At 37.9% G+C, this 25,400-nt stretch overlaps 3 protein-coding genes across 5 annotated transcripts; 2 read left to right on the forward strand and 1 right to left on the reverse strand.

The window, feature by feature from the left end:
- Positions 1-1,403: 1,403 nt before the first annotated feature.
- LOC148086474 (uncharacterized) lies at positions 1,404-12,878 on the forward strand. The gene is made up of 5 exons (XM_087784620.1): positions 1,404-1,610; positions 6,919-7,098; positions 8,425-8,856; positions 11,643-11,800; positions 11,863-12,878. The coding sequence occupies exons 1-5, from the start codon at positions 1,544-1,546 to the stop codon at positions 11,905-11,907; spliced, it is 882 nt and encodes a 293-aa protein (XP_087640746.1). The 5' UTR covers positions 1,404-1,543; the 3' UTR covers positions 11,908-12,878.
- A 360-nt stretch (positions 12,879-13,238) lies between these two features.
- Positions 13,239-21,814, reverse strand: LOC148086475 (uncharacterized). 3 transcript variants are annotated; one of them, XM_087784617.1, is made up of 12 exons: positions 21,774-21,814; positions 20,677-20,754; positions 19,709-19,745; positions 19,439-19,599; positions 19,255-19,336; positions 17,731-17,914; positions 17,378-17,451; positions 17,191-17,267; positions 17,028-17,128; positions 16,704-16,786; positions 16,426-16,566; positions 13,239-16,001 (listed from the first exon to the last, which is right to left on the reverse strand). In XM_087784617.1, the coding sequence occupies exons 2-12, from the start codon at positions 20,740-20,742 to the stop codon at positions 15,835-15,837; spliced, it is 1,173 nt and encodes a 390-aa protein (XP_087640743.1). In that variant the 5' UTR covers positions 20,743-20,754; positions 21,774-21,814; the 3' UTR covers positions 13,239-15,834. The 3 variants fall into 3 exon arrangements, with proteins under 3 accessions (XP_087640743.1, XP_087640744.1, XP_087640745.1); XM_087784618.1 differs by lacking the exon at positions 21,774-21,814 and adding an exon at positions 21,171-21,617; XM_087784619.1 differs by lacking the exon at positions 21,774-21,814 and adding an exon at positions 21,495-21,519.
- Positions 21,815-22,012: 198 nt separating this feature from the next.
- Positions 22,013-23,772, forward strand: mmachc (metabolism of cobalamin associated C). The gene is made up of 5 exons (XM_087782927.1): positions 22,013-22,104; positions 22,341-22,538; positions 22,604-22,756; positions 22,835-23,011; positions 23,191-23,772. The coding sequence occupies exons 1-5, from the start codon at positions 22,015-22,017 to the stop codon at positions 23,365-23,367; spliced, it is 795 nt and encodes a 264-aa protein (XP_087639053.1). The 5' UTR covers positions 22,013-22,014; the 3' UTR covers positions 23,368-23,772.
- Positions 23,773-25,400: the final 1,628 nt, after the last annotated feature.

Raw genomic sequence — 25,400 nt, forward strand, 5'->3', positions numbered from 1 at the left:
CGAAAACATTAAACATGTATAAAAGATAATATTTTGATCACAGAGTGTTGGCATATGTTAACACCAGTCAACTAGCTTTGTTTTTTTAAATGTAGAATGTTTAAAAAGTAATCACTTGAAAACATGGTCATGAAATTGCAGTAGATCTAACAAAACTACTTGTATTGTGACCCTCACTCTAGACACGAAAAGTAATAGATGTAAATAAATCTTATATGTATACAATTTTAAATAATGTAGGCAAACCTCGGCTAACAAATATATGTATATTTTTACTGTTGAAGATCAAGAAATATAGCGAACGGGCTGAGTCAAATGTTGTATGAAACAATATTGCCACCCTGTGTTTTAAAAGTGGTATCGCACTCAGAGAACAAAACTGCCAGTCATTCAAGAATACAAGTCATTGTAAGTAAGTTAGTAAGTAAGTAATAGTTATTTGTAAAATGGGTTTAAATCCCAGTGAGGTCACGAGTGTGAGTTTGAGCTTTATTCTAACCGGTGTCATTAAGACTTAGCCTTGTCTTTCAATCATTTTTGCCAAGTTATTTTAAACAATTCATATTATCTAAGTGTATTATATATATATGCGTTGAATTTTCTGCGACCCAGATAGAATAAATCAATTTGAAAATAAGTGTATCCTGTATTCAATTAAAGATTGAATTATATATTTGTTGTTTTCAGACTTACATAATTAATATTTTCAATAGTGTTCTGGTGGTACATTTAAGCTCACAAATGGTACATCTAACTAACCTAGCAAGTATATCCTTGACATTGAAATTAAATAACAAACAAAAAAATACAAAACAAATATCTATTATGAATTATAGGGTGATAAAGATACACTCAACAGACCATCTCTGTACCAAAAGGAAAATATGAAGCACATACTTGCCTGCTTGAGATATTGGATCTCTTGAGTGCTGCAATCTGCCTCTTATAACACTTAAAGAACCAGTGTCTTCGTAATGCCACAACGTGGAGTACAACTGCAGCATGGGCATAAGCCAAGATTTTGAAACGCATTTTATTAGGTACATTACAAGATATTTTGTACTATATACTTCAATTAAATTGATTTTTTGACACGTTTTCGCGAGGTCATGAGATGGTACAGGTGTCTTAGGATGACCATATGGATTTTTTTGTATCTATTTCCAACGATTTAAATTAAAATTAAAATTAAAATAAGTTAAAAATGAAAAACTGCTCTGAAGTTTAAACTTCACTTTTCAGATGGATACAACAACGAAGTCATTTTTACAGAGCAGTTTGAGTCCAAGACTATTTTGAACACAAAACACGTGGCAGAGAGAGAGAGAGAGAAAGCGAGGGAGGGTGAGGGAGAGAGAGAGAGAGGGGAGGGGGTCGGCAGAGAAGGATAGAGAGAACGAGAGAGAGAGCTCCCACAGCCACGCACACACCAGCAGAATCTGTGTACAGTAGCTGCGACCAGGACTTTCCGCTCACCCCATTATCAGAGTCAAGACCCGGACCCACGAGCGAGATCCATCTCAAGGTCCCGAGACGATCCACTATGGAGACTAAACTGTGTGTGTCACTTTGTGCTCTGTTGCTGCTCAGTTTTGGATCTGCTGAACATGGTAGGACATGAACATCTTCATGTTTTTTCTTGAAACTAGATTGTAAAAATCACCCACATGTTTTTGTCAAAATTGTAGGTTTTTTTTGTCTTCTAAAACTTACATATGGAACAAGATCATTTTCATGTGATAAGAGGTGTGAAAAAATGTGTTATCGCGACAACAAAAAATCATTTATTCTCTCATCACTGATGACAAAGTATTCCAATGTTTCCATCCACCTCCTTGTGTTTGTTTAAACTGCGTCTTTCTTACAAGCTCCTCCTTCAGCCTTCTCCGTTTCAACACATCACACACCTCAACACCTCCTGTCTCTCACACACACCTACTTCCTCTTTTATTCTACCTGTTTTTCTGTTTTCGACGCGCTCTAAGAAGTTACTTCATGAAGCAGCAACAACACAGGAAGAGAGTGGTCGGTGATCTCAGAGGAACACTGCCATGAAGAACCTCTGTGGCACAACACTAGTTGTTGTATGTTGTCGTATTGAGAAACACAAACAGAAAACTTTTTCAGATATTACATGAAATATGGTGACTTATCCACTTAAAATGATGTGACATAAGATTTCTTGACACAGTTCAAGGCTCACGAGCTTCTTCTTCTCTTTAAAAGAGAAGGACCTCTGTGAGAATAGTTCTTCCAGTAATCTTCTAAAAATAGTCTTCCCGCTCCTCTGGCCCTCGGGAGCTCAAGTCTGTTGATCATTGTATAACACTAACAATGAAAGCATCTCGTCAAATATTGATGTTGTTTAGATTTTAGAATCAGCCTCAAAGAATATAACACCTGCATGTTGACAAATCCAATTGCAACCAGATCCTTCCTATTGTCCTGAGGAGGCAAATACGTCAAGACTGACCCACAAACATCACTATCTAAACTATAATCTATCATGATACAAACAACAATGGCAATAGACTGTAAACACATGATTTTTCTCATTCTCAGTATGAACTGAGATCCATTTTATCAGCTTCACACGATCATCAAATCACGTCTCACAATCTACCTGAGCTTTGTCCGTGATGTTGGGGTGTCATGCATGTAAACTAAGTGAAAAAGGGGCTGCACAGAAACACCAAAAATATCTGAGCATCTCTCTGTACTGTCCCTAGGAGGGGCACAGTGGCAAATGTTGTAGTGAGGATGGAGGATAAAGATATATATTATATTATATATTATTATTTAATGAAAATAAAGTATTAAGTAACTCTAAAACCTGGAGTTCATTTTTTTTAAAGAGCACAGGAGTGATTGGAATATTGTCTTCTGTGAGAATTTTCTAGAGGTTGCACAGATAAAGTCACATTGATATTCAAGTTAGCCTTAAACCAGTTGATGAACAGGTATATGTGTAAGTTTGATGAATGGATGCTGTCTTCAAAGATTTATCCCTTATCTAAAAAAATTATGGTCAGATAATTTTCTTTCAACGTTCAAGATCCCACTTAGAAGCTCCTGTTGTTGCTCACTGCTACCCTTTGTGTTGACAAATACCACCTGCAGTTCCATTGAGTTTAAAGTGATAACTCATATTTATTTTTATGTTTAAAAGGTTTAGTATAATATAGAAAAAATAGATGCAAGGGAAAACACTGAGTAAATATATTTTTTAATGATAACAGGCTGAGAGTCACCATTCAGACGGCCGAAGGTTCTGATCCAGCTATAGGTACTTTTTGTGTTTGTGTTTATATGATCTTTACATGCTTGTTAGGACTAACAGAGGTTAGTTGATGGTTCTAGTGTTTAAAGGTTCGAGTGTGTGCTCGGTGATGGACGACTGGCAACCCCAGAAAAAGACAGAATAAATGCTTTAAAAAAATAAAAAATCATGATTGTCTAAATCACTGACAGGAAAAAAGAGGTAAAAGTAGCGAATACATTATTAAACAGTTATAATGGACAAACATGCAGCTTCTAAATCAAACTAGAGAAGCACCTGGACAGCACATACCCCTGCCAAGACGCTAATTGATGATGTCAACCATGTATTACTACTTTCAAATAAATTGTTTACAGTGGGTTAAAAGTTGTGTTTCTAAAGTTTTTCCTACTTCTTACTAAAGCTCGCCTCATGAGCAGCAAAATTAAAAGGCGTTCAAGTGAATATCAAAACCTGCAAAAGGTTGAAAAAACCTGATGGACCAACAGAACGCACACAGTATTTGATCAGGTTTTAAAGAAGAACAGTTGGGTGAACTTTATATGTCATCTGACTTCAGTTTTCGTTTTTGAGTTTGCATCAACTGTTCTGTTTGAAATAATAAACATCCCATTTTATAAACATATTTGAACAAAACACTAGATTTTCTATCATCGACGTGTCACCAGGGTTAGTGAGCAGCAAATCATCTGTTCGGGGGGAGAAACCGCCGGCTGTCAAGGCCAGGGTCAGGAAGCGAGCAACTATTTCTCCAGGTACCTGCTGCTGCCCAAAGACTTGTGACTCACACTCTCTCCGAAGAGACGAGTGTGGAAACACTGCTGCTCTGTATTGACGCACACACGACGACAGCGCCACAACTCCAGCGGTTGACCCTCGCTCCTAGACTCAGAGCTGAGGTCGGCGCACAAGGAGGGCATTATACCAGCCCAGCATCTGTCTATTAATGAGCGGCTCTGTTTTCCTATCTTTACAGTGGAGGTTGATCAACGGTGTGAGTGATGGCGAAGGTAATGAGAGCGACCGCGGCTGCGACGTAATGACATTATCAGACATTAGCACTCTGGCTTTCATCGGAGGGAGGATTCACAGATGACTGACGGAGAGATTGAAGGTCTCTATTAAAGCAATATTACTTCAAAAGACCCGAAAATAAACGACTGACATGTGATGTGGAGAGCTCGTGAGGTTGACCCGGCTCTGTAACCACGTTATGCTACAGTCTGAAATTATCTTTTTCAGTAGCAACTCCACGGCCCTTTAATGAAGTCTAGCCTCATGGTCCACGTTCATCTGAGGGGCTGTTGGAATCGCGGATGGGAAATGAGGTTAAAATGCATTTATCTAGAAATGAGGACGTCTAATTACCATTACTCAACGCTCACTTGTTTATTGGCTTCTCGTCTCTAGCTGGACATGGATGTGGTTTTCAATTCCTTCATGAATTAGTTTGAGTATCACAGGATTTGGAATCACGAGTGAATTCTTCGCTAAATCAATGCAGCACAGTTTATGTAACAACATAACACAACAATCTTTCCACCCAGACTTTTTATACATCCGTTTTACCGTACTTTTATCTGTGGTTAATATGTAATCGTATAGAATCTTCCACTTAAATTATAGAGGTTTAAAGGAAGAAAAAGGAAATTAATAAAATAATGTTTACTTTTGAGAAAATTGATGTTTAAAAAAAGATTTTCAAGTGTTATCTGAAATCTTTATGTTTTCAGGAGCTCTATTTGCAAACAAATACATGTACTTAACCCTGGACGGAAACTTATAGAACACAAAACATGCTTGATGAGCTTCATGTCTTCTTCGTCTCTTGTTTGTGAGATACACATTGCCACCTACAGACCCGGAATATGTACTGCACTTGTGGTAGGATTATTGAGTGCATAAGTAAGTAAGGAATTTTCATTTATATAGCGCTTTTCCAGACCAGGGTCACAAAGCGCTTAAACAATCAAAACAATATTCAATAAAGTATATACTTTAAAGCATTTGCTCTTAAGTTTTAACTTATCTTAAGTTGTATTACACAACTCCAATGTGTTATTGCACATTATACAAAATATATACTAATGCAATAATTCCAAGATATGAAAAACCACCTACTTTACTCTTTACTTTACTCAGAAAGTATGAGTTGTTAGTCAATAAAAGAGATAAATCAGCAATATGAGATACTGACCACAATTACTTTGTTTTTCCATGTTCCCCCCCAGTTAAAATGGGGTAAGTGAAGTGTTTTCAAAAGTCCACATGTAAATCTTTCTTCAAAAGTCATCTGAGTATTTGATAAAAATAAATGCAACCAAATGCAACCTCCGTCTCCAACCCACTGCAGTAAAGCAGTTTGGTGCTCACAGAGTTGGGAAAAATCATAAAACAAAATTAAATATTTAGTAGTAAAAAATAGTGTCTACTGCTGCTGTTGTCAAGTTTAAAAACGATCGGATATAGATAATTATGGATAATCACTGTAAAAGTGACCTTTAACTTCTGCTCAGTGAGCCTTTATCATATCACAATACAGTCATATTTAGATCCACCACCACTAATCCATTGCTGGGTTGTGACATCAACACATTCCTCTGATTATCAGAGCCTCCTGTGATCTACCTCTCTATATAATGGAGGATGGAATTCAAGGCACAGAGATTATCTGATAAATAACAAAAGTTATTGTCAACAACCAGCCAATATGGCAATGCTGGACATCAATTTTCTGGATCAGCTCAACACACAGATCCATAAACAGTGTTCTGTATGTCATGCATCTTCTGTTTTTTCAAACATTTTAAGACCCCAGCAGGACCATAGTTTGTCGAGACAGAGACAAGACAAATACTTATCAAGTGTCCAAGGTTAGAGAAGTAAGATGAAAAAACTAGTGTTGTTGTTAGCAGTTTTAATTTGAGCCTTGAATTATTCCTCGTTTCCACAACATCCATACTCTTTAAATTCTACTTCAGTTCCAGTCAAATTAAACGTCTGGATATTTTAGATCTTGTCAAGGAAATTTGTATTTTCAAAGTGTTTTTGGTTATTTCTAAAACAAGTAACCAAAGTTTGGTAATTATGAGAAATAGTTTATATTTAGTGCATTTGCACTATATGGTCAATTATAGTTAAGGTCACCAGCAATTACGTGGCATCTTCATTTCAGTCCCTCATTTATCTCGTGTTATTAACTCCTTGAAATAAAAAAATGAATAAAAAATGTATTTTAACTTATAAAGTCAAAATTGCATATGCGGTACCATCCCTCTCAACAACCCTCTCAGTAATGGTGACATGGACAGCTTTGCCGCCCAGCAAATCACAGCTGTTCACTTATGACATAAAACATTGACGCATAATCTAAATACAGTATTGTAGCAACCAATCAGCCGTCTGTGTAGAAAGGCATCATGGGAGTTCACCTTTTGGTTGGCAAACTGGTCCTGACTCTTCCTACAATAATATTAAGTATATACAGTAGTTCCGTGTGTAAAACACATCAAGGACCTGGAATAAGTGGTTTTCGAGAATGACAACATCTGTTTTTAAGCTCTTTTGTAGTTACCCGTCAATGATTGTGTCGTTAAAATGAATATATTTTCATGTTGTCACACGTTATTTCGTTCAAGAGACGCAACCCAGTACTACACTTCCCACACCCAATGCACCAGGATCCAGACCTGATCCAGGTTTCAACCAACCTAACCAAACAGTGGCGCGCGGCGACGTCAACGACACCCACGCTGTCAATCAAAGCATCACCCCAGAGAACCCTGCTGCTGAAACTCCACTGCAGGAAGAAGTCAACGGTAACGCTTCATTCTATCATCCATTGTACATCTATCATCGAGGCAGAATGTTTTAAAAACAAACTCCTTTAATCGGCTCACTTTTGTCACAGTCTGGCAGCACAAATACTGAGGTGAAGAGGCGTGAAAGTGATATTTGTGGAAGACAGCTGACAGAACCTACAGCAACATTTGAGTGTGAGATAGTGAGATGAGATTAATACTGTGTGACTTTCCACAGTGTGGTAAGAAGTGAGAAGACCACTCCTCGCACACACACACACACACACACACACACACACACACACATCCAGAGTCACACTTTTCAACTGGAACGACGAGAAAGAAAGTTTAAATTATTTATGAAGCAGAGTTGAGGAAGACAATTTTAGCTCGGAGGATCATTTGGTAGCTTCTGTGTTCTCCTGTGACACAAATGTGACCGTCGTCAGTTCTGAGCTCTTTGGGTTCTCTGTAAGACCTGATACCAGTCCAGGGTGAACCTGGTATCCACCATGATGTCGGCCAATATGTCGTCCGTTGTCTTTGGAAGTAGATCAGTGCCATCAATTGAATTGAATTGATTGGATTAATGTAATATTTTTAAAAATGATTCTTAATCGATTATTCAATCGTATATTATTCAATAATTGAATTAATACATTTTAATATTTTCAAAAGTGTACAAAAAAATGTGTATTGATTGAACTTTTAGCCAATCAAGCGATGCTCAGACAACTGCTCAAATTTGAATTATATATTACATTTTCTTTTTACATTTTACTATGCTATAATTACTGATCTACTTTTCGCTAATTGAATTTCAAACGTCTCTGTCCAATCAGCATCCAGTGTTAAAGTATGTCCTGTCAATGATAAGCTGAATTGTTTCATTTTGAAAATAAATGTGTAACTTCTCATCATCAATATTGTTTATTGTTAAAAACGCTTTAACAGAACCACTGGAGTGCCAAAACAAAGAGCACAAACACCTGAGATACAATAATTCAAGCATAAGATGGCAAAAAAGACAATACATAGATTCATTCATGTGTAAAAAATAAGTTATGGTGTAATTAGAGTGTTGGTAACAAATACTGAATTTCTTTTAAGTCTTAAAATCTAAAAGTAATTTTGGATTAATTTAGTGTGAAAGTTTAATTACAATTTTGCCACATTTTGCACTGATGTGTGAAGCAACACGCATGAAAACAGCACCATATAGTCCCAGTACAATGTTCTCCAGCGTAGTTATCCAAGTGAAATTAAATAATCTGTTTATTTGGTTATTTCTGCAGTACTATTCAATTTTTTTTAAAGTCTATTGACAGTCATGATCTGTTGCAGGTACAGCGCCTCACATCATCTCGATGATTCCCCTTCAAACCGGAAATGAAACACTCAGGAACTCGACATCAACACCGGCGCCTAGAGATCATCACAAAGCTTTCACCACAACGGTCTCCCCGAATGAGTCCCACAGTCCCACCGGCGCTCCAGGATCCCCTCAAAACAAAAGCATCACCTCATCCCCTGATTCTACTGTGACATTAGACCCCCCAACTTTATCCACCACAGTTCAGCCATCAGAACCCAACACACACCATGTCACCACACATTCTATCACTGCTTCTCACCCGACAACGACCCAAGTTTTAGTCCACCCCAAGACCACCACTCAAGTCCACGACAAGCCCCCCACCGACCCACCGAGCATCACCACCAAGAAGTCCGAGGTCCACGCTGACACGCCGAACAAGCTCAACGTGAAGGGAGACAGTACGTTCAACTTCTTACTCGGTTTTGGTCTTTGTTTTAAAGTCATGAAACATCTCGAACAAAAGTCGCTCTGTACGATGTTTATCAACCACAACACAGCAGTCGCTTCTGTACACACACACGCACACACACTCTTCCCACGTTCACACATTCTGTCATCAGCAACAACAAGGCCACAATCCCCGCCTCTGTTGGGACCGATATTCATGGGACCGACCGGTTGAGCCTCATGCCGTCACTGTCTTGGTTCTGAGTTTTGTATTTATTCAGCCACAACTCTATGAAGAGTTCTTCTCCTGATATGTCTATCAAAGAGCAAATGATTCTGTGGTTATAAAGGGAATGCTCTGCAATCTTTCTGCTAGATCTGCTATTTTGTACTAGAGGTGAGAACATTTAACATAATTAAGAAATACAAGTATATATAATTACAATGTTAGAAAATACAATTTTAGAATTTACATTATAAAAGAAATTGAAACACAAACAAGAAGAAAATGCAATAACTGGCAGTGAAAAAGGTTGTAACAAGTAGACTTTATTAACAGTAGGAGAATAAATCGCTCTAGTTTGAAAATGACAGCGCTTCTGAATTTCACTAAATAGCATCCACTTTCAAAGTTACATTTTGCATTGAACATTTACAATTGGTTGAACACATTTACAGAAACAGGAGGACACAACGGAAACAAGTTTAATTCTTTATTTTTGTAAAAGATTCGGTAAAAGCTCTTCAGATTTTGTATCTGTGTCTACACCAGTTTCTGTTTGTGTGAATATCTGTTGTGTTTTCTTGTTTTCTCCTACGAGTTCATGTGAGTTAGTTGATGAGATTGTAAATGCTAGAAGAAACGAGAGCCGGACACGATGAAGACAATACACCACATGGTTCAAACTCATGGCCCCGGGGGCCGAATCCAACCCGCCAGGTCATTCTATGTGGCCCACCGGATTGTTGGTTTAAATCAAAGTAGATAGTTGTTCAATTTAATCTTCTAACCTATAGAATTGTCAGTGTTTACAATAAGATAAATGAAAGAGATTACTGATGTCAATAGAAGAAATAAATAATGTTGAAGTAAAGGAATGTTCTCAGAGAATGTGACCCTGGTCTAGAAAAGCGCTATATAAATACAAATTACTTACTTACCTACTTACTTACATGTCGAGCCTCCAAGAACAAAAAATAGTATCGCAATGAGAATCATACAGTTACGGAGCTTGGTAAATAAGCACGTTGTTCAGCTCGCAACTAAGACAGCTAAACATATAGGTAAATAAGTTGTGTGCATCAGGAACTTAGGTAAAAATTAAAGAAGCTTATCTGTAGAGAATATTGAAGAATATTATGTTTCAAAACACAATATTTTGAAGTATTCATCATGATGTGCACAAAAAAGACCATGTTTAAATTGAGTTTAATGGTTAAATAATGTTGTCCTATTTAAAAAATATCTACTTCAACTGTGATGCTGTCTTTATACGTCGGTCCACATGATGTGGTCTCTGTGGTTCAATGAGGGAACGTCTCTGCTTATCTTCTTTCCTCTAGAGAAAGGGGGAGTGTGGTTGGTGCTGCTTTGTATGAGAGGAAATAAAAGTTTACACAACAGGGTTTGTAGCAACATCCTTATATAGAAATCGGGGACACAAACTCCTCCTGGTCTGATGATAGAGTGAAGCCTCAGAGAGAGAATAGAACATTTGGGTGTCATGTCCATTAGCTCGGTCCACAAGCGGCAGGCAGGTTTAACTTCCTGTGTGTGACACTTCTTCTCCAAACAGAGTGATTAACGTGTGCCACGCTGGTCTAAATTTAACCTCAGCTGCAGTTTAACATTTCTGTTTCCAGCCAGAATCCTGCAGCTCTGTACTTGACTCCTCTGATATACCTGCTTTAACAAAACTTAAATACTTAAGTACACTTTGTGAGAATCTTTATTTTATTTGAGTTAACATTCTCGTTGGGGATTGTTACACCATAAATGATTGCAATGTATGTATTTATGTATTTATGTTCTGCTACATCTCTGCAGCGTTATGTAACAAACAGACAGAAGAACAAACTTAAAAAAAGTTGTAGCATGTTTGACTCATTTGCTGGTCAATGATTTCACACTCCATTTGTATATAAATAATCTTTAGGGGTTCAAAAAAACCTTCCTTTGCTGAGCATACTTCCTTTAAACCAGTTATGACTTGACGTAAACACAAAAGTGAGCATTTGTTAATCACTAATCGATCTCGTGTTTATGGTGACAAAACTAATGTAATTGGTTTATACATTTCTTTTTAAAACAAACAATAAATATTTTTGTAAATTGTGTCTTCGCGCCCCCTGATATCACTATGTAGATTAAATTAAAATTTCCATGGTTTTATTATTTTGGAATTATTTGTTATTATTATTTGTTAAGTAAAATATGTATTTACTTTATTCTTAATTTTATTCAAGAAATGTTTTACAGAGATGCCCAATATCTACTCTATCTTGAGAAAATATGCATTTTAAACAGCAAATTCCACACTAATTGAAACAACATGTAAAACATTAAAAGCAGCGGCAAAAAAGGTGGATAAAATGTCAGTAAGGTTGGCAGGTGCAATAGACAGAGTTGAGATAAGATTTCTTTTTGGTTTTGTTTTCATTTACTTGATACCAAAACTCACTCTTGCAAAAAACATGTTCATTAGTTTTTTATTCCATCTATTTGTGTCCTTGTCCAACTCTAAGCCTTGATACAAATATGTGATGTTTCTTGTCTTCTGTTTGTGTGTCGATGCAGCAACGATGGAGCGCGAGTCTCCGCCGTTGGACCCTCTCCTGGCCGGCCTGGTGTCAGCCTTCATCGTCACCGCCATCATCATCACCCTGCTCCTCTTCCTCAAACTGAGGCGGAGAGACACCAGACCAGAGTTCCGCAGGTTGCAGGACCTGCCCATGGTGAGCTCACGTCCTCGATAAGTGTGAAAACCAGCCTCAATAAATGTCTGTTTGTTTGACAGGATGACATGATGGAGGACACCCCCTTGTCCATGTACAGCTACTGATCCAGGTGAACCCTCAGAGGTCCACAGCTCGCTTTTGAATCTGGTTTCTCCCCCTCCAAACAAATGTCACACACAGAGGACTCTGCACAAGCTTCAGCAACACTCAAGCACGCTTCGGATGATCTTCAGCAGAGACCAACAGTTTTACTCGAGAGAATGCAAACAACCCTCTGTTGTCTTAATATTAGTCGACCAAATTGTTCAGTGGCTGATCTCAGGACAGTCCAAGTGATGTGATCGAGTCCATGTTGTGAGGTACGAAGTCAGAAAAACCTTCATCTGGGACGCACCCAAACTCAGCTCATCTGTCTATTCTCCTCGTAGAGTCCGAAGACTTGCATGGGAGCTCTGATTTCAGTGTTATTGTGTTTGCACTTTACCTTGACCTAGTTTGTGGGGGTGGGTGGGCGGGGCTCACAGTTTGTCTGAGTATGTGAAAAAGTTTAGATTTATGATTGTATGTGTGAGTTGTTTGTAGAACTTTTTTTTTTTAAATTAGGCCACATTCTAGCATATTTAACATTTGTCACTCGTTCTCAGGCCGCCCACTTGTTTATTTCCAGGATCATATTGTCAACTAGAGAGTGCCTTAGAAATACTGTGTGTGTTCCAAGATCGTTTGCCTTTCACACAACTTTAAGGTTACAAATACTACTGATGATTATCTGTTAAAAAAACAACCGTCATCCCTTCCTTATATTGAGTATTAAAGGTGCCAAACCAGGCAAGTGAATGTGACTTTAAAAAGATTATGTGCATGGCTCGTTTTTCATGAAGTCAGAACTTTAACAATGTTCCTTTTTTAATGGTAGAAATGGAACGTTTTCATGACTTAATTCAACAAACCATTCAGATTGTGCCGAGTCACGTTTAAAAATTCTGTTGAGTATATGTTTGAGAAATGTTCATGACCGAAAACTTGGCAAACATGTGGATCACTGTTTCATCATTAAAGATATTTTGAGATCTAATAGCATTTGTAAAGCAGTTATTTGCTGATTGTGAATTGAAATGAAATTGAAGAAGACATAATCTCACCTTCATATACCCTTAATTAATTTAAATATACGGACCTGGAAGTGCACAAAGAAAACTGATATTTGAAATGTTAAGTTATCTAGTAAGTGTAACATGAGATGACATGAAGACATTTAAACATATACAAATCTTACATCATTAGTCAAAATGAAGTGAAAATGTTCTTTATTGTTTATTGGGAGTAAATGATGCAACTTAGTGGACATATGTGATGTTGATCACTTTGATTTAGGTCAAGAAAGCGGTTTGTCTTGTGACAAATTCAATGTAACATAAAAGATGTTGGAGATTGATAGGTTCAAGTGTTGTGCCTTGTGGAACACCTAATTTTATTTATTTTTCTTAACAAGATGATATAAAAGCATACAGATCTTCAAATTATAAATAAAAGAAATGAAACCATAAGGATGAACAATACAAAGTTTTATAAACAACTTTCATCATTTCTACATTTATTCAGTTTTCTCTTTGTATCCTGAGCAGATGACAATAATACTTCCAGAATTTAAACACAAAGTTTAGCTTCACATGATACAAAAGAAAACACAAAGTCATTGAAACACGACTGTGGAATAACAGCCTCATTCATGAGCTATTATCTTCAACGCTAACAAATAAACAAGAATGTTCTTTATAAAATCTTTTGACAATTTCAACAGTACAGAGAAGCTACTTTATTTCACCAACAACTACTGACCAGTACGACAAGAGTTCTTCATAGATAAACGGAACAGTCATGGTCAACATTCTCAGTGGGGGGTGTCTGGACACTGAAATATTTATCAGACTTGGACGAGTGCAGATGGCGCCCTCAGTACAGCTGAGAGGAGGGGGTTACGCTTCAGATTTGTTTCATTTTATGTTCACTTATGGTTTGCAGGAACCGAAACCACCATCTCACCAGATGCTCATGTATCACTGCGTCAAGATTAAAGCTCTACCAACCGACTACTGTTCGTATACAATCAATCAATCAATGCTCAACAATAGTAACACAAAAATATGGCTCCTTTGCTACTGACTGCGAAGGTTTCAGGAACCCATACAATACATACTGTATATACAACAAAACTTTACAAAATCTGAAATCTTTACAGCAAGAAAATCAATCTTCATGCACTCACTGATCAGGTTTTTCTTGAATAAAAAATTTAGTTAATTAATAATAAAATAAAAATAAAAAAGTTGGTTCTCAGCACAAAACCATGGATTCATTAAAAGGAACAAAAACATAATTGAACAGAAAAATCATTAACAGAATCTTCAAAAAGCTGAAAAAAAAGATTCATTTCAATCGATGCGACGCAAACTGATGGTGGGATAAAAGACACGTGTTCATTTGTCGGCTCCTCCACTTATCAGTGGATCCTTTTCAAGATGTACATCTCTGTTGGTTGACGGCCTCGGTCAGACCACACAGAAGATTCGGCTAATGGAACAATCTTGCATCGGAGAAACATTCAAACAGAGAAGATCTTCTATACATTTGGGATCAGAGCTGCACGTTTAATACATGGTTGGACCTGTAATCTTTGGTGACACGTTGAAGGTGGTGAGTTTTGCCACTCTGTAAAAGATTCCGAAAACCAGAAAAACATCCCACAAGAACACCATTATTACTTATTCTTTTGTTGAAGATTACCCTAAATGAGTCAGGCAGGCAGCCTTTCCTGGTAGCAGAGACCAGAGGCACGGGACACAAGTACAAGTTAAAACATGACTGTATATTAACAGTAGACATACTTGCCTTTATAAACCATAATCAGAAAAATCCTCAGAGCAGATAAGATATAGTTTCCCGTACAACCTCCTTGTTGCATTTAATACTTGGTTTTGTTCTCATGCACTAATTTAACTGTTTAAACAAAAACTGTAAACCATTTAAATAAAACATCACCTTCATATCTGACAGTTTGACACAAATACTTTAAGATATTTAGCGAAGTCACAGTTAAAATAAAGTGAATTATCATAATATTTTCAAACCTTCAAAAACTGGTTATGCTAAAGCAGCTCAATTTGACTTTTATTTCTCTAATATTTTCTGTAACGATTCTTTTCAATTTTAAACAATAATGACATGCACATTAGTCAGAGTGTCCGAGTGAGCGAGTTAGTGTTTAATATGAATTACTGAGAGACTTTTTCCAAGTAACCAGGAAGGAAAAAACTAGAGCATACATCTTGTTCTGATAAGAAAAGTACACACGGCTTCCAACGAAAAGTGCAGTTTTACTGGTAATTTTGAAGAAAACATGAAGTGAACAATAATATATTTTTTCGAAAACCTAGTTTAATTTTTGTGCATATGTGGGTGTGTGTGTTACAGCCAATCCACACGAGCTAGATTACGAATCCAGCCCCTCATGCTGCCATTTTAATCGAACTAGTGGCCTGATGGACAAAACTAACAACCAACAATGTCTGACTGAACTTAAATACCAAAGTTTTTCAGTATTTAAAGACAAAAGCTTGTAACCAAACAACATAATATGAGATAACAGCCCCAGACTGGACTAGAAAAGGTGTTTGAATACTAGTTTGCGTGAACAACACTATAGGCCATAAATGATAGCCAATAGATGCGAGACTAAATCTTATTTTTATGGTGGTTCAAAAGTCTTGGCATAACCATGGCAACAAGAAGTTAAAAAAACTGTGATTCTTTTGAACTTCGCATCCTGATTATAATTATTACCTTTTTCAGAAAGTCTTGATGAAAAACAGTCCTTAAATACAACTCTGTGTGCAGTGATTGCTTAGCATATGATTATTGTATTTTCTATCATTCCAAACTAGTTCTATCAAAGTCTTTGAGATATTTTGGAAGTAATATTGATTTTTATAACACATTGTTGTGGTTTAGCTGCAGCTTCTATGGACATGGTCTTAAACCGTTGAGAGATCATTGAGACTCAGGTCTGACTCTGACTCTGCACAAGCACCATCACCCAGGAGGTCTTCACTGTCATCATCCTCCAGGTCTGTTCCAGGACTAGAGAAGTTGCTCCGCCTGGACTGAACGCTCAAACGAACTGTGGACTTCTGAGGATGAGCTGAAAAAAAGTGGAGGAAACAAAGAGTTGAATAACAACATGGCAACAAACGCTTTGAAATCCTACATACGTTGTTATTTGCCGACTCATGAAACAGTGAAAAGCCTTGCTCAGTGACTCAGTTTGCTGGGAAGACTACCGATGAATAAGCCACATATGTGTGGAGCAGGGCGGTGGCAGGAAATTACGTGTTCAATCTTGTAGCCCATCTGGTGGCCAACAGAATGTTCTTGTGTGAATCGTTTGTCACAATATGTCAAGGTTGTAGTCAGAAGAGGTTTCATACGTATACATATGTGGCGGTGTACAGAACTGTGAAGCGAGACGTAACAGGTGGTCACGGTTTGAGATTTCTCTCCACCAAGACGTCATTTTCTTTGTACAGTGTCGCTTTATGTTCACGTTTGTCAGGATTTTTTCTCACTTTGCTCTTTGTCATCCAGCCAGGAATCATCCGAGCTGATTTCAGCCAGACTTGGTGTAGGACTGAAGTCTTCTGAATCGGAGTCCGGCTTCCTCTCCAAAATCTGTATCCGTTTGCTCTGACGGTGAGAAGGTGACGCCTCTGGAGGGAAGAAAATACTATTTTTATGATCTTAAAAATTTGCCTAAAATGTATTTGCCTTCTCAAAAGAGAAGTATCTTCAGGTCCTTGTGTAGATTACTGCTGAAGTTGTGCGTGCAGCTTCAACCATGACTTGCCTGATGCATGAGTTGACAGCGCTGACGGGTCTCTTCCTGTTGCAAGACTCTGAACCTCTTCCTTTAGCTCTGATACTGATGCACTGGCAGATCAAATCTCGAGTTGAGTCAAAAATTTCAGATGAATTCAAATTGAATTTGATTGTATCTTGTTTGGTTTTTATGTAGTGAGGTCAACATGTGCAACAACAACATGCATAACTACACCAAAAAGCTCTCATATTTCAATTCCTTAACATCTGAATGAAAAAACATTGTTTGTCACTTCCACAGTCAAATTTAAAATGAAGGAAATGAAGAGGATTTAATCTGCAGTCGTTCTACCTGACTTGCCGAAACTCTTGTCGGGTCTGGGAATACTGAGATACGATGTTCGACAGATCAGTGCTGTGGCTTCTGTAGCTGTCAGTCAACTCTTGCAGAGTCTAAACACATAAAGCAAACGTTAAAGATCTAGAAGGAAAAATCAAACTCCACCATGTGATACCTTGCAGGTTCTATCGTACTGTCTCCGAGCCTCTCTGGCCTCCGTCTGCTGCGAGAACAAGTTCTCCTCTTGTCTACCTGACAAGAGATGAAGCACAGCTTAAGCAGGACTGGACACGTCTTTGTTTTAGGACAGTCTTGCTCTATATATGTGTGTGTAGTCCCTGCTACGTCTCTGCGTGACTCACTTAGCCGCACTTTCAGCTGCTCCATGTCTCGACGCAGGTGCTCCAGCTCGTCTCTGTGGATGTTGGAACTGAAACTGAGAACACAGCATACATTTAATACAAATTAATTATGAATTTTCTAAACGCCACAGGTAGTCTTTTAGCATTTATATAACGACCTGGATAAAATTAATCCAATCAATTCAAAGCTCCTCATATAAAATAAAGTGCATTCCACCATCTACCAGATATTAGAGATACTAATTATTCTCTGGGACTAAAGTGAGAAACTCGTAATTAAAGGCTGATTTTCTTTTATTAAAACCCGTGTATGACCTTTCATTTTGTATAACCAGGCTGAACCGGATTCCCACCTCTCCTCCAGGTTGCCAAGTGAAGTGGCTCGGGCAATGTGTCCCCGCAAACTGCTGAGCTCCCGTCCCACCTCCCTTCTCCACTGCTCCATCCTCCTCTCCACTCCTGGGCTGGGAGTCGTCCTCAGTTCATCCTTCTCTCTTTCACCGTACCTCAGCTCTTCTCGCAGCCTGTCAACCTCCTCTGGAAGAGAAGACAGATGGAACTGAATATAGGAGAATTATTTATCATATTTAAATATAAATGATATTTTCCCCAAAAGAGGGAATGAGTTTTATGGCCCATCTGTGCTAGAACGATGAGTAAGCATTTCCAAAATGAATGTGGCCACAGCAGATATACACGCTGACACATTCATGCACTCATATCACGAGTCTTACACACTCAGATAAACAAGTTCATTTCCTTTAGCACCTCCACCATACATGTGCTGAACAACATTTGTTCATGACTAATAGCTATGTTGCTCACCCTTTTGTTTTGTTTCTTCCACCAATCTGTTAGGTTTCAGTTCTTTATTTACTTTATAAATTCATTTGTATTTAATGCTGAAAATTGCCCACCATCTGGTTTACTTAGAAGTTCCTCTAGTGAACCCACTAGGGGAAGTACAAACTTCACACAGAGAGGCCGGAGGTTGTTTAAGGTTGGAAACGAACAACATCGTGGATTTTTCTGATTACAATTTTGCTTCAATCATTTTTAAATATACTCATATTTTTTATTTAAAATTAAAGGTCAACTAATGTCAAACTCCAACTCTCCTGACTCACTGAAATGTTGAAGTCTTCCTCTCCAAGATGCAGTTAGTCCCTCATCATGACCATGTTTTGCACTTTTTACTTAATAAAGTTCTCCCCCGTCTGAAATCTCGGTGAACGAGAGGTTACGGGAGTGGAGTCCATTATGGTGTAATAATGGTCTTCACTCCTCCTCCGGCCAGCTGTAAGCACGCCATGCTTTGTTTATACAACAAGTTACTTGGAGTCAGAGACTTACTAGATGACATGCGGTGACAAACTTTGATGCTTGACCAATCACAGCAGAGTGGGTGTGGTTATGGTAAGCAAGATTGTATCTCAGTGTTTTCAGTGGGCGGGGCTTAAGCACATTTTCTAATGTAAATATTTCAATGAAAAGAGAGTTTAGTACAAACAGACACATACTGATGAGTACAATAGAGGTCCAACATATATTTAAGACACACTTAAATCAACACATTAGTTGCCATGCAAGTGCGGCCTCTAAAAAAGCATTTTACAAATGATTCACTTAAATCTAAAAGGATCAAATTGCCTTTTATTGAAATCTGAAAAAAGAATATGTGGTAAATACACCAAATTACATTTTGGCAATAATGATAATCATCAGTTATGTGCTTTAAGTTAGACAGGATGAATACATAATATAATGTGCTTCTAAACCTTACGTTTTATTTTACATATTGTTTAAAGAAATGGTCTCTCCACATACTGTATGTGTGATAAGTCCTTCACATGTATGTACTTGAAGCGAAGTGTTACCTTGGAGGGCTTGGATGTGGGATTGATGAGTCTGTCTCTCTCGCTCCACGTTACAAAGCTTCTTCGTTAGACACTCTATTGCCTAAAAGAAAAACTCAAAGTTTAAATGGTCTTGAATCACGTTTTAAAGAAAGTCTCACTACAGTTTGTCTTTTCCTGAACAATGTTAATGTCAATCATGGACCTGGTTCTGTATCTGGACTTGTGACTGGACTGCTGCTATGTCTGACCACTGAACAGCACGACTGAGTGATGTCAACGGCTGATGGTGAAGGGAGACTCGAGGAGGAAGAGCAGGAGGATCTCGGTGTAAATAATGACTTTTTTCTCTTTCTGGAAACCACTCTATTAAAAAAACATAACCCAACGTAAGAGGAGAATCACCAACATCAAATAAACAAATGGAAAAAGGTGACTTCTCGTTTCACATAAAAAAAAAACAAAGTTGCTTCACCTTCCTGGCCAAGTTTCCGTGGTGATGTCAATCTTTCCTGTGAACAAACGATAATTTCACAGTTATCTTTTTTGAGAAATGAAACTATTAGGATTTTTGCTGGCCATTACTGCCATCTAGTGAAGCATAACAGAACTTTCCAAAATCGAGTTCAAACTTTTATTGCCAGTGTTGTAAACACAACACAGGAATTTGTTTTTGTGGCAGTACAGAATATACACATTATACGAATTAAATATAAGGGATTCATAAAATACAATTAATTAAAATGAGAGACACTAAAAAATGGCATATACATAAATAATGAATAATGAATAAAATAAAATACTTTTTATTGACAACAATACTCATATTCCAGTGCAGGAAGTAAATAAAATAACGTTTTCAATTCAATTCCTGCTTTTGTCTTAAACACAAAATAAGACAACAAGATGTTTCAAGGACAGAGTGAATATCTATGTAATCCCCATAGCTGATCTTGGATTTGCCTTTTTATACCTCAACCTTTTATTATATATGGTATTACCAAACGTATTATTTGTCGATGAGATTTGTCATCTAAAAGGGAAACTGAAGAGCTGGTAAACTTTTCAACAATTAATAGAACAATTCCTACTCAAATGATCTATTCATTACATTTAAATGTTCTTAAATAAGTTATTATCTTTTTTCAACTATATTCTACTTCAAGATGAGTCACTATGCCCAAATTGTTTGGCCTACATGTAAGCTATTGTTTCTCTCGAGAGGTTTCAGGCTACACAGAATAACATTTATGACATGTCACTTTTCCAATCCTTCAACCCAATTTATTTATATGCTTGTTCACCACTTGACAAATCACGGTCTGTATTATTCCTTATTTTGTTCCCATCTTTAGAACAAAGAATATGCCTCTAGCTTTATTGGTTTTGCAGGTTAAAGGGACAGTCCCCAACTTTTTAACAATGCAGAAGAAAACATCTCACTCTCATTTTGGCCACACTTCCATCTGCTGCTGACAGAATCGAGCTCAGCTGGTTGTCCCAGTTCATCTCTACCAGGACCTGGACACCAAAAAAAAAGAATGAATTTGACATAGTTTAAAAACATTAAGCCATTACACATGAAGGATCAGGGAGCAGAACTCATGTAAGTAAGTAAGTAAGTAATATTTATTTATATAGCGCTTTTCGAGACCAGGGTCACAAAGCGCTTAAACAATCAAAACAATACTCAAAAAAGTACATACTTTAAAGATCAAGATAATACTGAGAACAACACAGGAGTTCGAGAAATTCAAAGAAAAGCCTGAACAAATAGAAACGTCTTAAGATGTTTCTTAAAGGAGTCAGTAGACTCCATCAAGCGCAAAGAGAGAGGAAGATTGTTCCAAAGCTTAGGAGCAACAGCCTGAAAAGATTTCTCTCCTCTGGTCCTGAGCCGTGTGCGTGGAACCATAAGTAGATTCTGATCCACAGACCTCAGAGCCCGAGCTGGGGTGTAAGGCTGGATCAGATCAGTGATGTAAGGAGGAGCCTGACCATGAATAGCTCTGAAAGTAAGAACCAGAATTTTAAAGTTGATCCTGAAAGAAACTGGAAGCCAGTGAAGAGTTTTATTTCCATGTTAATGTTAATGTCACATTAACATGGTCTGTACATTACTGTTGTGTGACTTCAGTGAGATCTTTGACACCCAGAGATGGAGTTACACCACTGAGTCTCAGTTACAGCGTAGAAGAACGCAGCATAATATACACAAGGCTAATAATAGTTGAATTAAGAGTCATCGAGGAATAACCAACCTCTTTCCAGGAGCCAACCTCTTTCCAGGAGCCAACAATAGACACCCACAGCAGCCTGTCACTGTGCAGCACAGACACTTGAACAAGGCTCAACAAAGAAGGACATTTAACTAGCTTTGGATTAGCAGCGACGACAGTTTCAACAACAATGTTTAGCACAGAACTTCGGAAACATCCTGGCGTGCTTCCCACATCGACCAATTTATTGTAAAGCTTACATTCGAGACGTTTAAATGACGGTGAATAAAAGCAAATAGTAATGCGAAAGAAGGTTCTTACACAGAGGATTCAGCACTTTTGAATCCAGGTGCCAGTGTCCACAGACTGCAGCGTGATGACGTATGACGCTTGCGCGTCCTAGTGACGTAAAGTACGACGTGAAACGTTTTTATTTTTTGTCTTTTTTTAAATTAACAACGATATTATTAGAATTATATCTCATATACAATAATGTTAGAGTTTTGTAAAATAACAAAAAAAATAAAGAAACCCCCACAATGCATTGTAATAGAAACCAGCAATGGCGGACTCGAGTGTCAACATGGAAAGTGTAACAGGACTTTTGGATGACTATCTTTCCAAATTCGGCTTTGAAGTGCTTCCACTTAAGGTGGACGTACACTTACTACATTCCTTCAGTGTTTTGCTCTCATCTGTGATTCTTTTGAGATACTTGTGGGACGATCAATATTTGATTGTCAAATGGAATCTTATCAATTTAACCTTGATGATTATTTTAAGTTAAATCTCTAACATGTGGTAATGGGATTCAATTTTAGATGTTTAAAGTGCCAAAGTAATCAATCACCACATTTTTGTTTGCTTATTAATCTTGTGTGTGAACAGGTTGGCTGGTACAACTCTGTGTTGCCAGAGTCTTTGCGCCTCAACTTCCCTGACAACTGCCTTGCTGCTGTGGTGCTGAGCACCCCTGCCATGTTTGAACAGACCTTCATCCCCTTCATCGAGGAGAAAGGATGTCACGGACTGTCCGATCCAATAGACCAGTGTGTCAAAAGCTGCATCTCCTCTGCTGTCACCCAGGTGTGTTTATCAGTCAATTTTACAAAATAAAATAAACTAACAATATTTAAAAAATCCTTTCATAGTGTGTTCCAGACCTGGATGTGGACGTGAGGTACGACTACGAGCTGCTACCCAGCAGGAAACCAAAGTTCTTGGCACAGACGGCAGCTCACGTCTCCGGTGCTGCATATTACTACCAACAGTCAAGTGTCACAGACCAGCCCTGGGGGGAAAAAGTATTTTTTACTGACCTTATTTGCAAACAACAAGTCAATCTTTTCAATCTGTTAAATGGTTTCTTTTGTATTTTTCAGAAAATGTTTGGGGTGTGTGTGCATCCAAAGTTTGGAGGCTGGTTTGCCATTAGAGCTCTCCTGGTCTTCAGTGGTGTGGAAGTAAACTCGGATGTGGTGCAGCCCACTCCAGTTGACTGTGTGCCCACGAGGGAGGGCAGGATTCAACTGCTGGAGGCTTTCAATCTACACTGGGAGGTGAATATCTAAATAACTACTGAGACTTTTATCAGGTGATGTTAAAAACATCTTCTGTCTTGGCCTGTGACATAAATCTTTCTCTCATATTCTACTGCTTTTTCTTCAATATACTGTAAATGATTGATTTTTTTATTTTTTAATTTAAGCGAGTAATACTTTTTATTCCTCATGTTCAGGACTGGAGCTACAGGAACATCGTCCCCCCTGTGCAGACGTACTCTCAGAAGCAACAGGACTACTTCTCCACCAAACCCAAACAGCGTTTTGATCTGCTCCGGTCATGGGGATATGCACCAAAGAAGAATGATCCACTCGAGCATGTTTCAGGTTCAACAACTTATGGTCATTACTGAGGGAAGCTAGTGTTGGCCCCACTAATGCTACAGTACTTTCTGAACATCTGAAGCTCGCAAAACCTGACGTCAATGACTTGATTTGTAAACTATTTAAATTCATGTTTAATGTATTGTTTGCTACTTTAACAGGGTGGACGCCAAACTCTTGATTTAAGAAAGAGCATCACAATGTTTACAGACAAGTGCACTTGTTAATTAGAGTATTCTGCTTTTTTTCTAAACACTAAGTGACTCAATGGTTGAGGGTTTGTATCTTATTTGAATTGTTTTTGTGAATTGTCATTGCGGACTGAAGCTATATACTGTATTTTGGAACATGACAATATTTATATAATTATTTTGGTCCACGGTCTAGGAAAATTAAAGACAAATATACCATCACATCACGCTCCTTCAATCATTAATGTTATGGTTTTAATTAAGAATGTTTTATATTGTTTTATTTTTATACCACACAATTGATTTTGGATCAAAAGTATCTAACCATGTGTCACAATATAATTGTATATATACACTGTAGACCACAAACAAAAATGTAATTCCAGTGGGCAAGTAAGAGTTAACTAGCTGCACGTGTTTGGGTCACAGGGGTGACCCTGGTCAATTTCAAAACCCCTGCATTATAAATGTGAGCTGGCACTGCCCTCCAGCCTGGTGATGACTGCTTTCAACTCTGAATGACCCCAACTTTTCTAGTCTCAAAAACATCCTCATAGCAGAGGACCGTCACATTGCAGGCATTATATCACGTTTAACTGATGAAGACAAATAGAAAATAGCTTCCTGCTAAAGAGCTTGCTTAAATGGCCACAAGCTTCACTGGAGATGTCGCAAAGTTGTACCACTAGAGGTCGTTGTCGCTCTCTAAATGCTGCTTGAGCTAAAACTCCAACGTTGGACAAGTTATTTCAAGCTTCTAATTTTAAAACGTAACGTCTGATCTTTTAACATCAGCGTGACTGTTTCTCCTTCTGACTCCTTGTAACTTTTAAGCTTCTCCTCGTTTCTCACTGCATCACTTGTTCTCTCTCTCTTTCTCTCTCTCTCTCCATCCTCCCTGGTGTTGTTCTGTCTATCTGTATACTGAATCAGCATTTCAGAGCTGAAGTGCCGCAGGCCTGCAGAGAGGCAGCACATGGAGTTAATTATGCTCCCACAGATAGTCTTCCCCCCTCCTATCATGTTTGTCCCATTCCCATTTTCATGCACTTATTTTCTTTCTTCGCCGTTACAAAACTAACTTTTAAGATTTTTACTGTGATGAGGGCGATATTTATAATAACACTTAACATAAAACATCCTCCTGTAATCTACTTTACACCATGTTAGTGAGTCACGTACTTATTTTCACTCAGAGGGGGGAGGACTGGAGCTTTACAGTCATCTATTAATGGATATTTAACCTACAATTCAAAGAAGCCAATTTTCTACCATCACTCTCATGTCGAATAAAGGTTGGGATTATTTTCAGATTGACTTGTCTATTTTGAAGTTGTGTATGTCACTATTAATCTCACTTTTCTTCATCAAAAAAGACACCTAAAAACATCCAAATACCTCCCTACTGCTCGTCCATCTTGTATTGAAGTCTCGACATGAGGAATTGTTAAGAAAAATTAAACAACATTAGTCTCTACTGTCTACACCCGAAGCTCTCACAATATTTATATGGACAATACAGACGAGCAGTATGGATGTATTTGGCTATTTTTAGGTGTGTCTTTTGGGTGAAGACAAGTTACATCCATTCACGGCCATCAAATGGATATTTATTTATGCCTATAACTCCAAAAAGACACGGATTATCCTGAAAACATGAGGGTGAGTGGAAAATTGGCGAAATTATAATTTTTGGTGAAGTATCACTATAATATCTGCATGTATTTGGAAGATGGAATACAGAGTACCCACACAAACACCAGTAGAACATTACACAGAAAGGACTCACTTTCATTCTAGACCTAGAATTGCTTCAACATGCAACATGCTCAGAAGCTCCAGTGCTAACCACATGCTATATACAGTATTAC

This window comes from Callionymus lyra, chromosome 2 (assembly GCF_982586985.1).
Source record: "Callionymus lyra chromosome 2, fCalLyr1.hap1.1, whole genome shotgun sequence".
Taxonomy (NCBI): Eukaryota; Metazoa; Chordata; class Actinopteri; order Syngnathiformes; family Callionymidae; genus Callionymus; species Callionymus lyra.

What these genes read in the sequence shown, in the direction of transcription:
- LOC148086474 (XM_087784620.1), top strand. Translation starts at nt 1,544, where the DNA reads ATGGAGACTAAACTGTGTGTGTCACTTTGTGCTCTGTTGCTGCTCAGT. An exon ending in TTTTGGATCTGCTGAACATG is followed by an intron (nt 1,611 to 6,918) that starts GTAGGACATGAA and finishes ATTTCGTTCAAG; the next exon opens with AGACGCAACCCAGTACTACA. An exon ending in GCTCAACGTGAAGGGAGACA is followed by an intron (nt 8,857 to 11,642) that starts GTACGTTCAACT and finishes GTGTCGATGCAG; the next exon opens with CAACGATGGAGCGCGAGTCT.
- LOC148086475 (XM_087784617.1), bottom strand. Translation starts at nt 20,742, where the DNA reads ATGAACTGGGACAACCAGCTGAGCTCGATTCTGTCAGCAGCAGATGGA. An exon ending in CTTGGCAACCTGGAGGAGAG is followed by an intron (nt 17,452 to 17,730) that starts GTGGGAATCCGG and finishes CTGTGTTCTCAG; the next exon opens with TTTCAGTTCCAACATCCACA. An exon ending in GCTGGATGACAAAGAGCAAA is followed by an intron (nt 16,002 to 16,425) that starts GTGAGAAAAAAT and finishes ACTTTTTTTCAG; the next exon opens with CTCATCCTCAGAAGTCCACA.
- mmachc (XM_087782927.1), top strand. Translation starts at nt 22,015, where the DNA reads ATGGCGGACTCGAGTGTCAACATGGAAAGTGTAACAGGACTTTTGGAT. An exon ending in TTGAAGTGCTTCCACTTAAG is followed by an intron (nt 22,105 to 22,340) that starts GTGGACGTACAC and finishes GTGTGTGAACAG; the next exon opens with GTTGGCTGGTACAACTCTGT. An exon ending in TCTCCTCTGCTGTCACCCAG is followed by an intron (nt 22,539 to 22,603) that starts GTGTGTTTATCA and finishes ATCCTTTCATAG; the next exon opens with TGTGTTCCAGACCTGGATGT.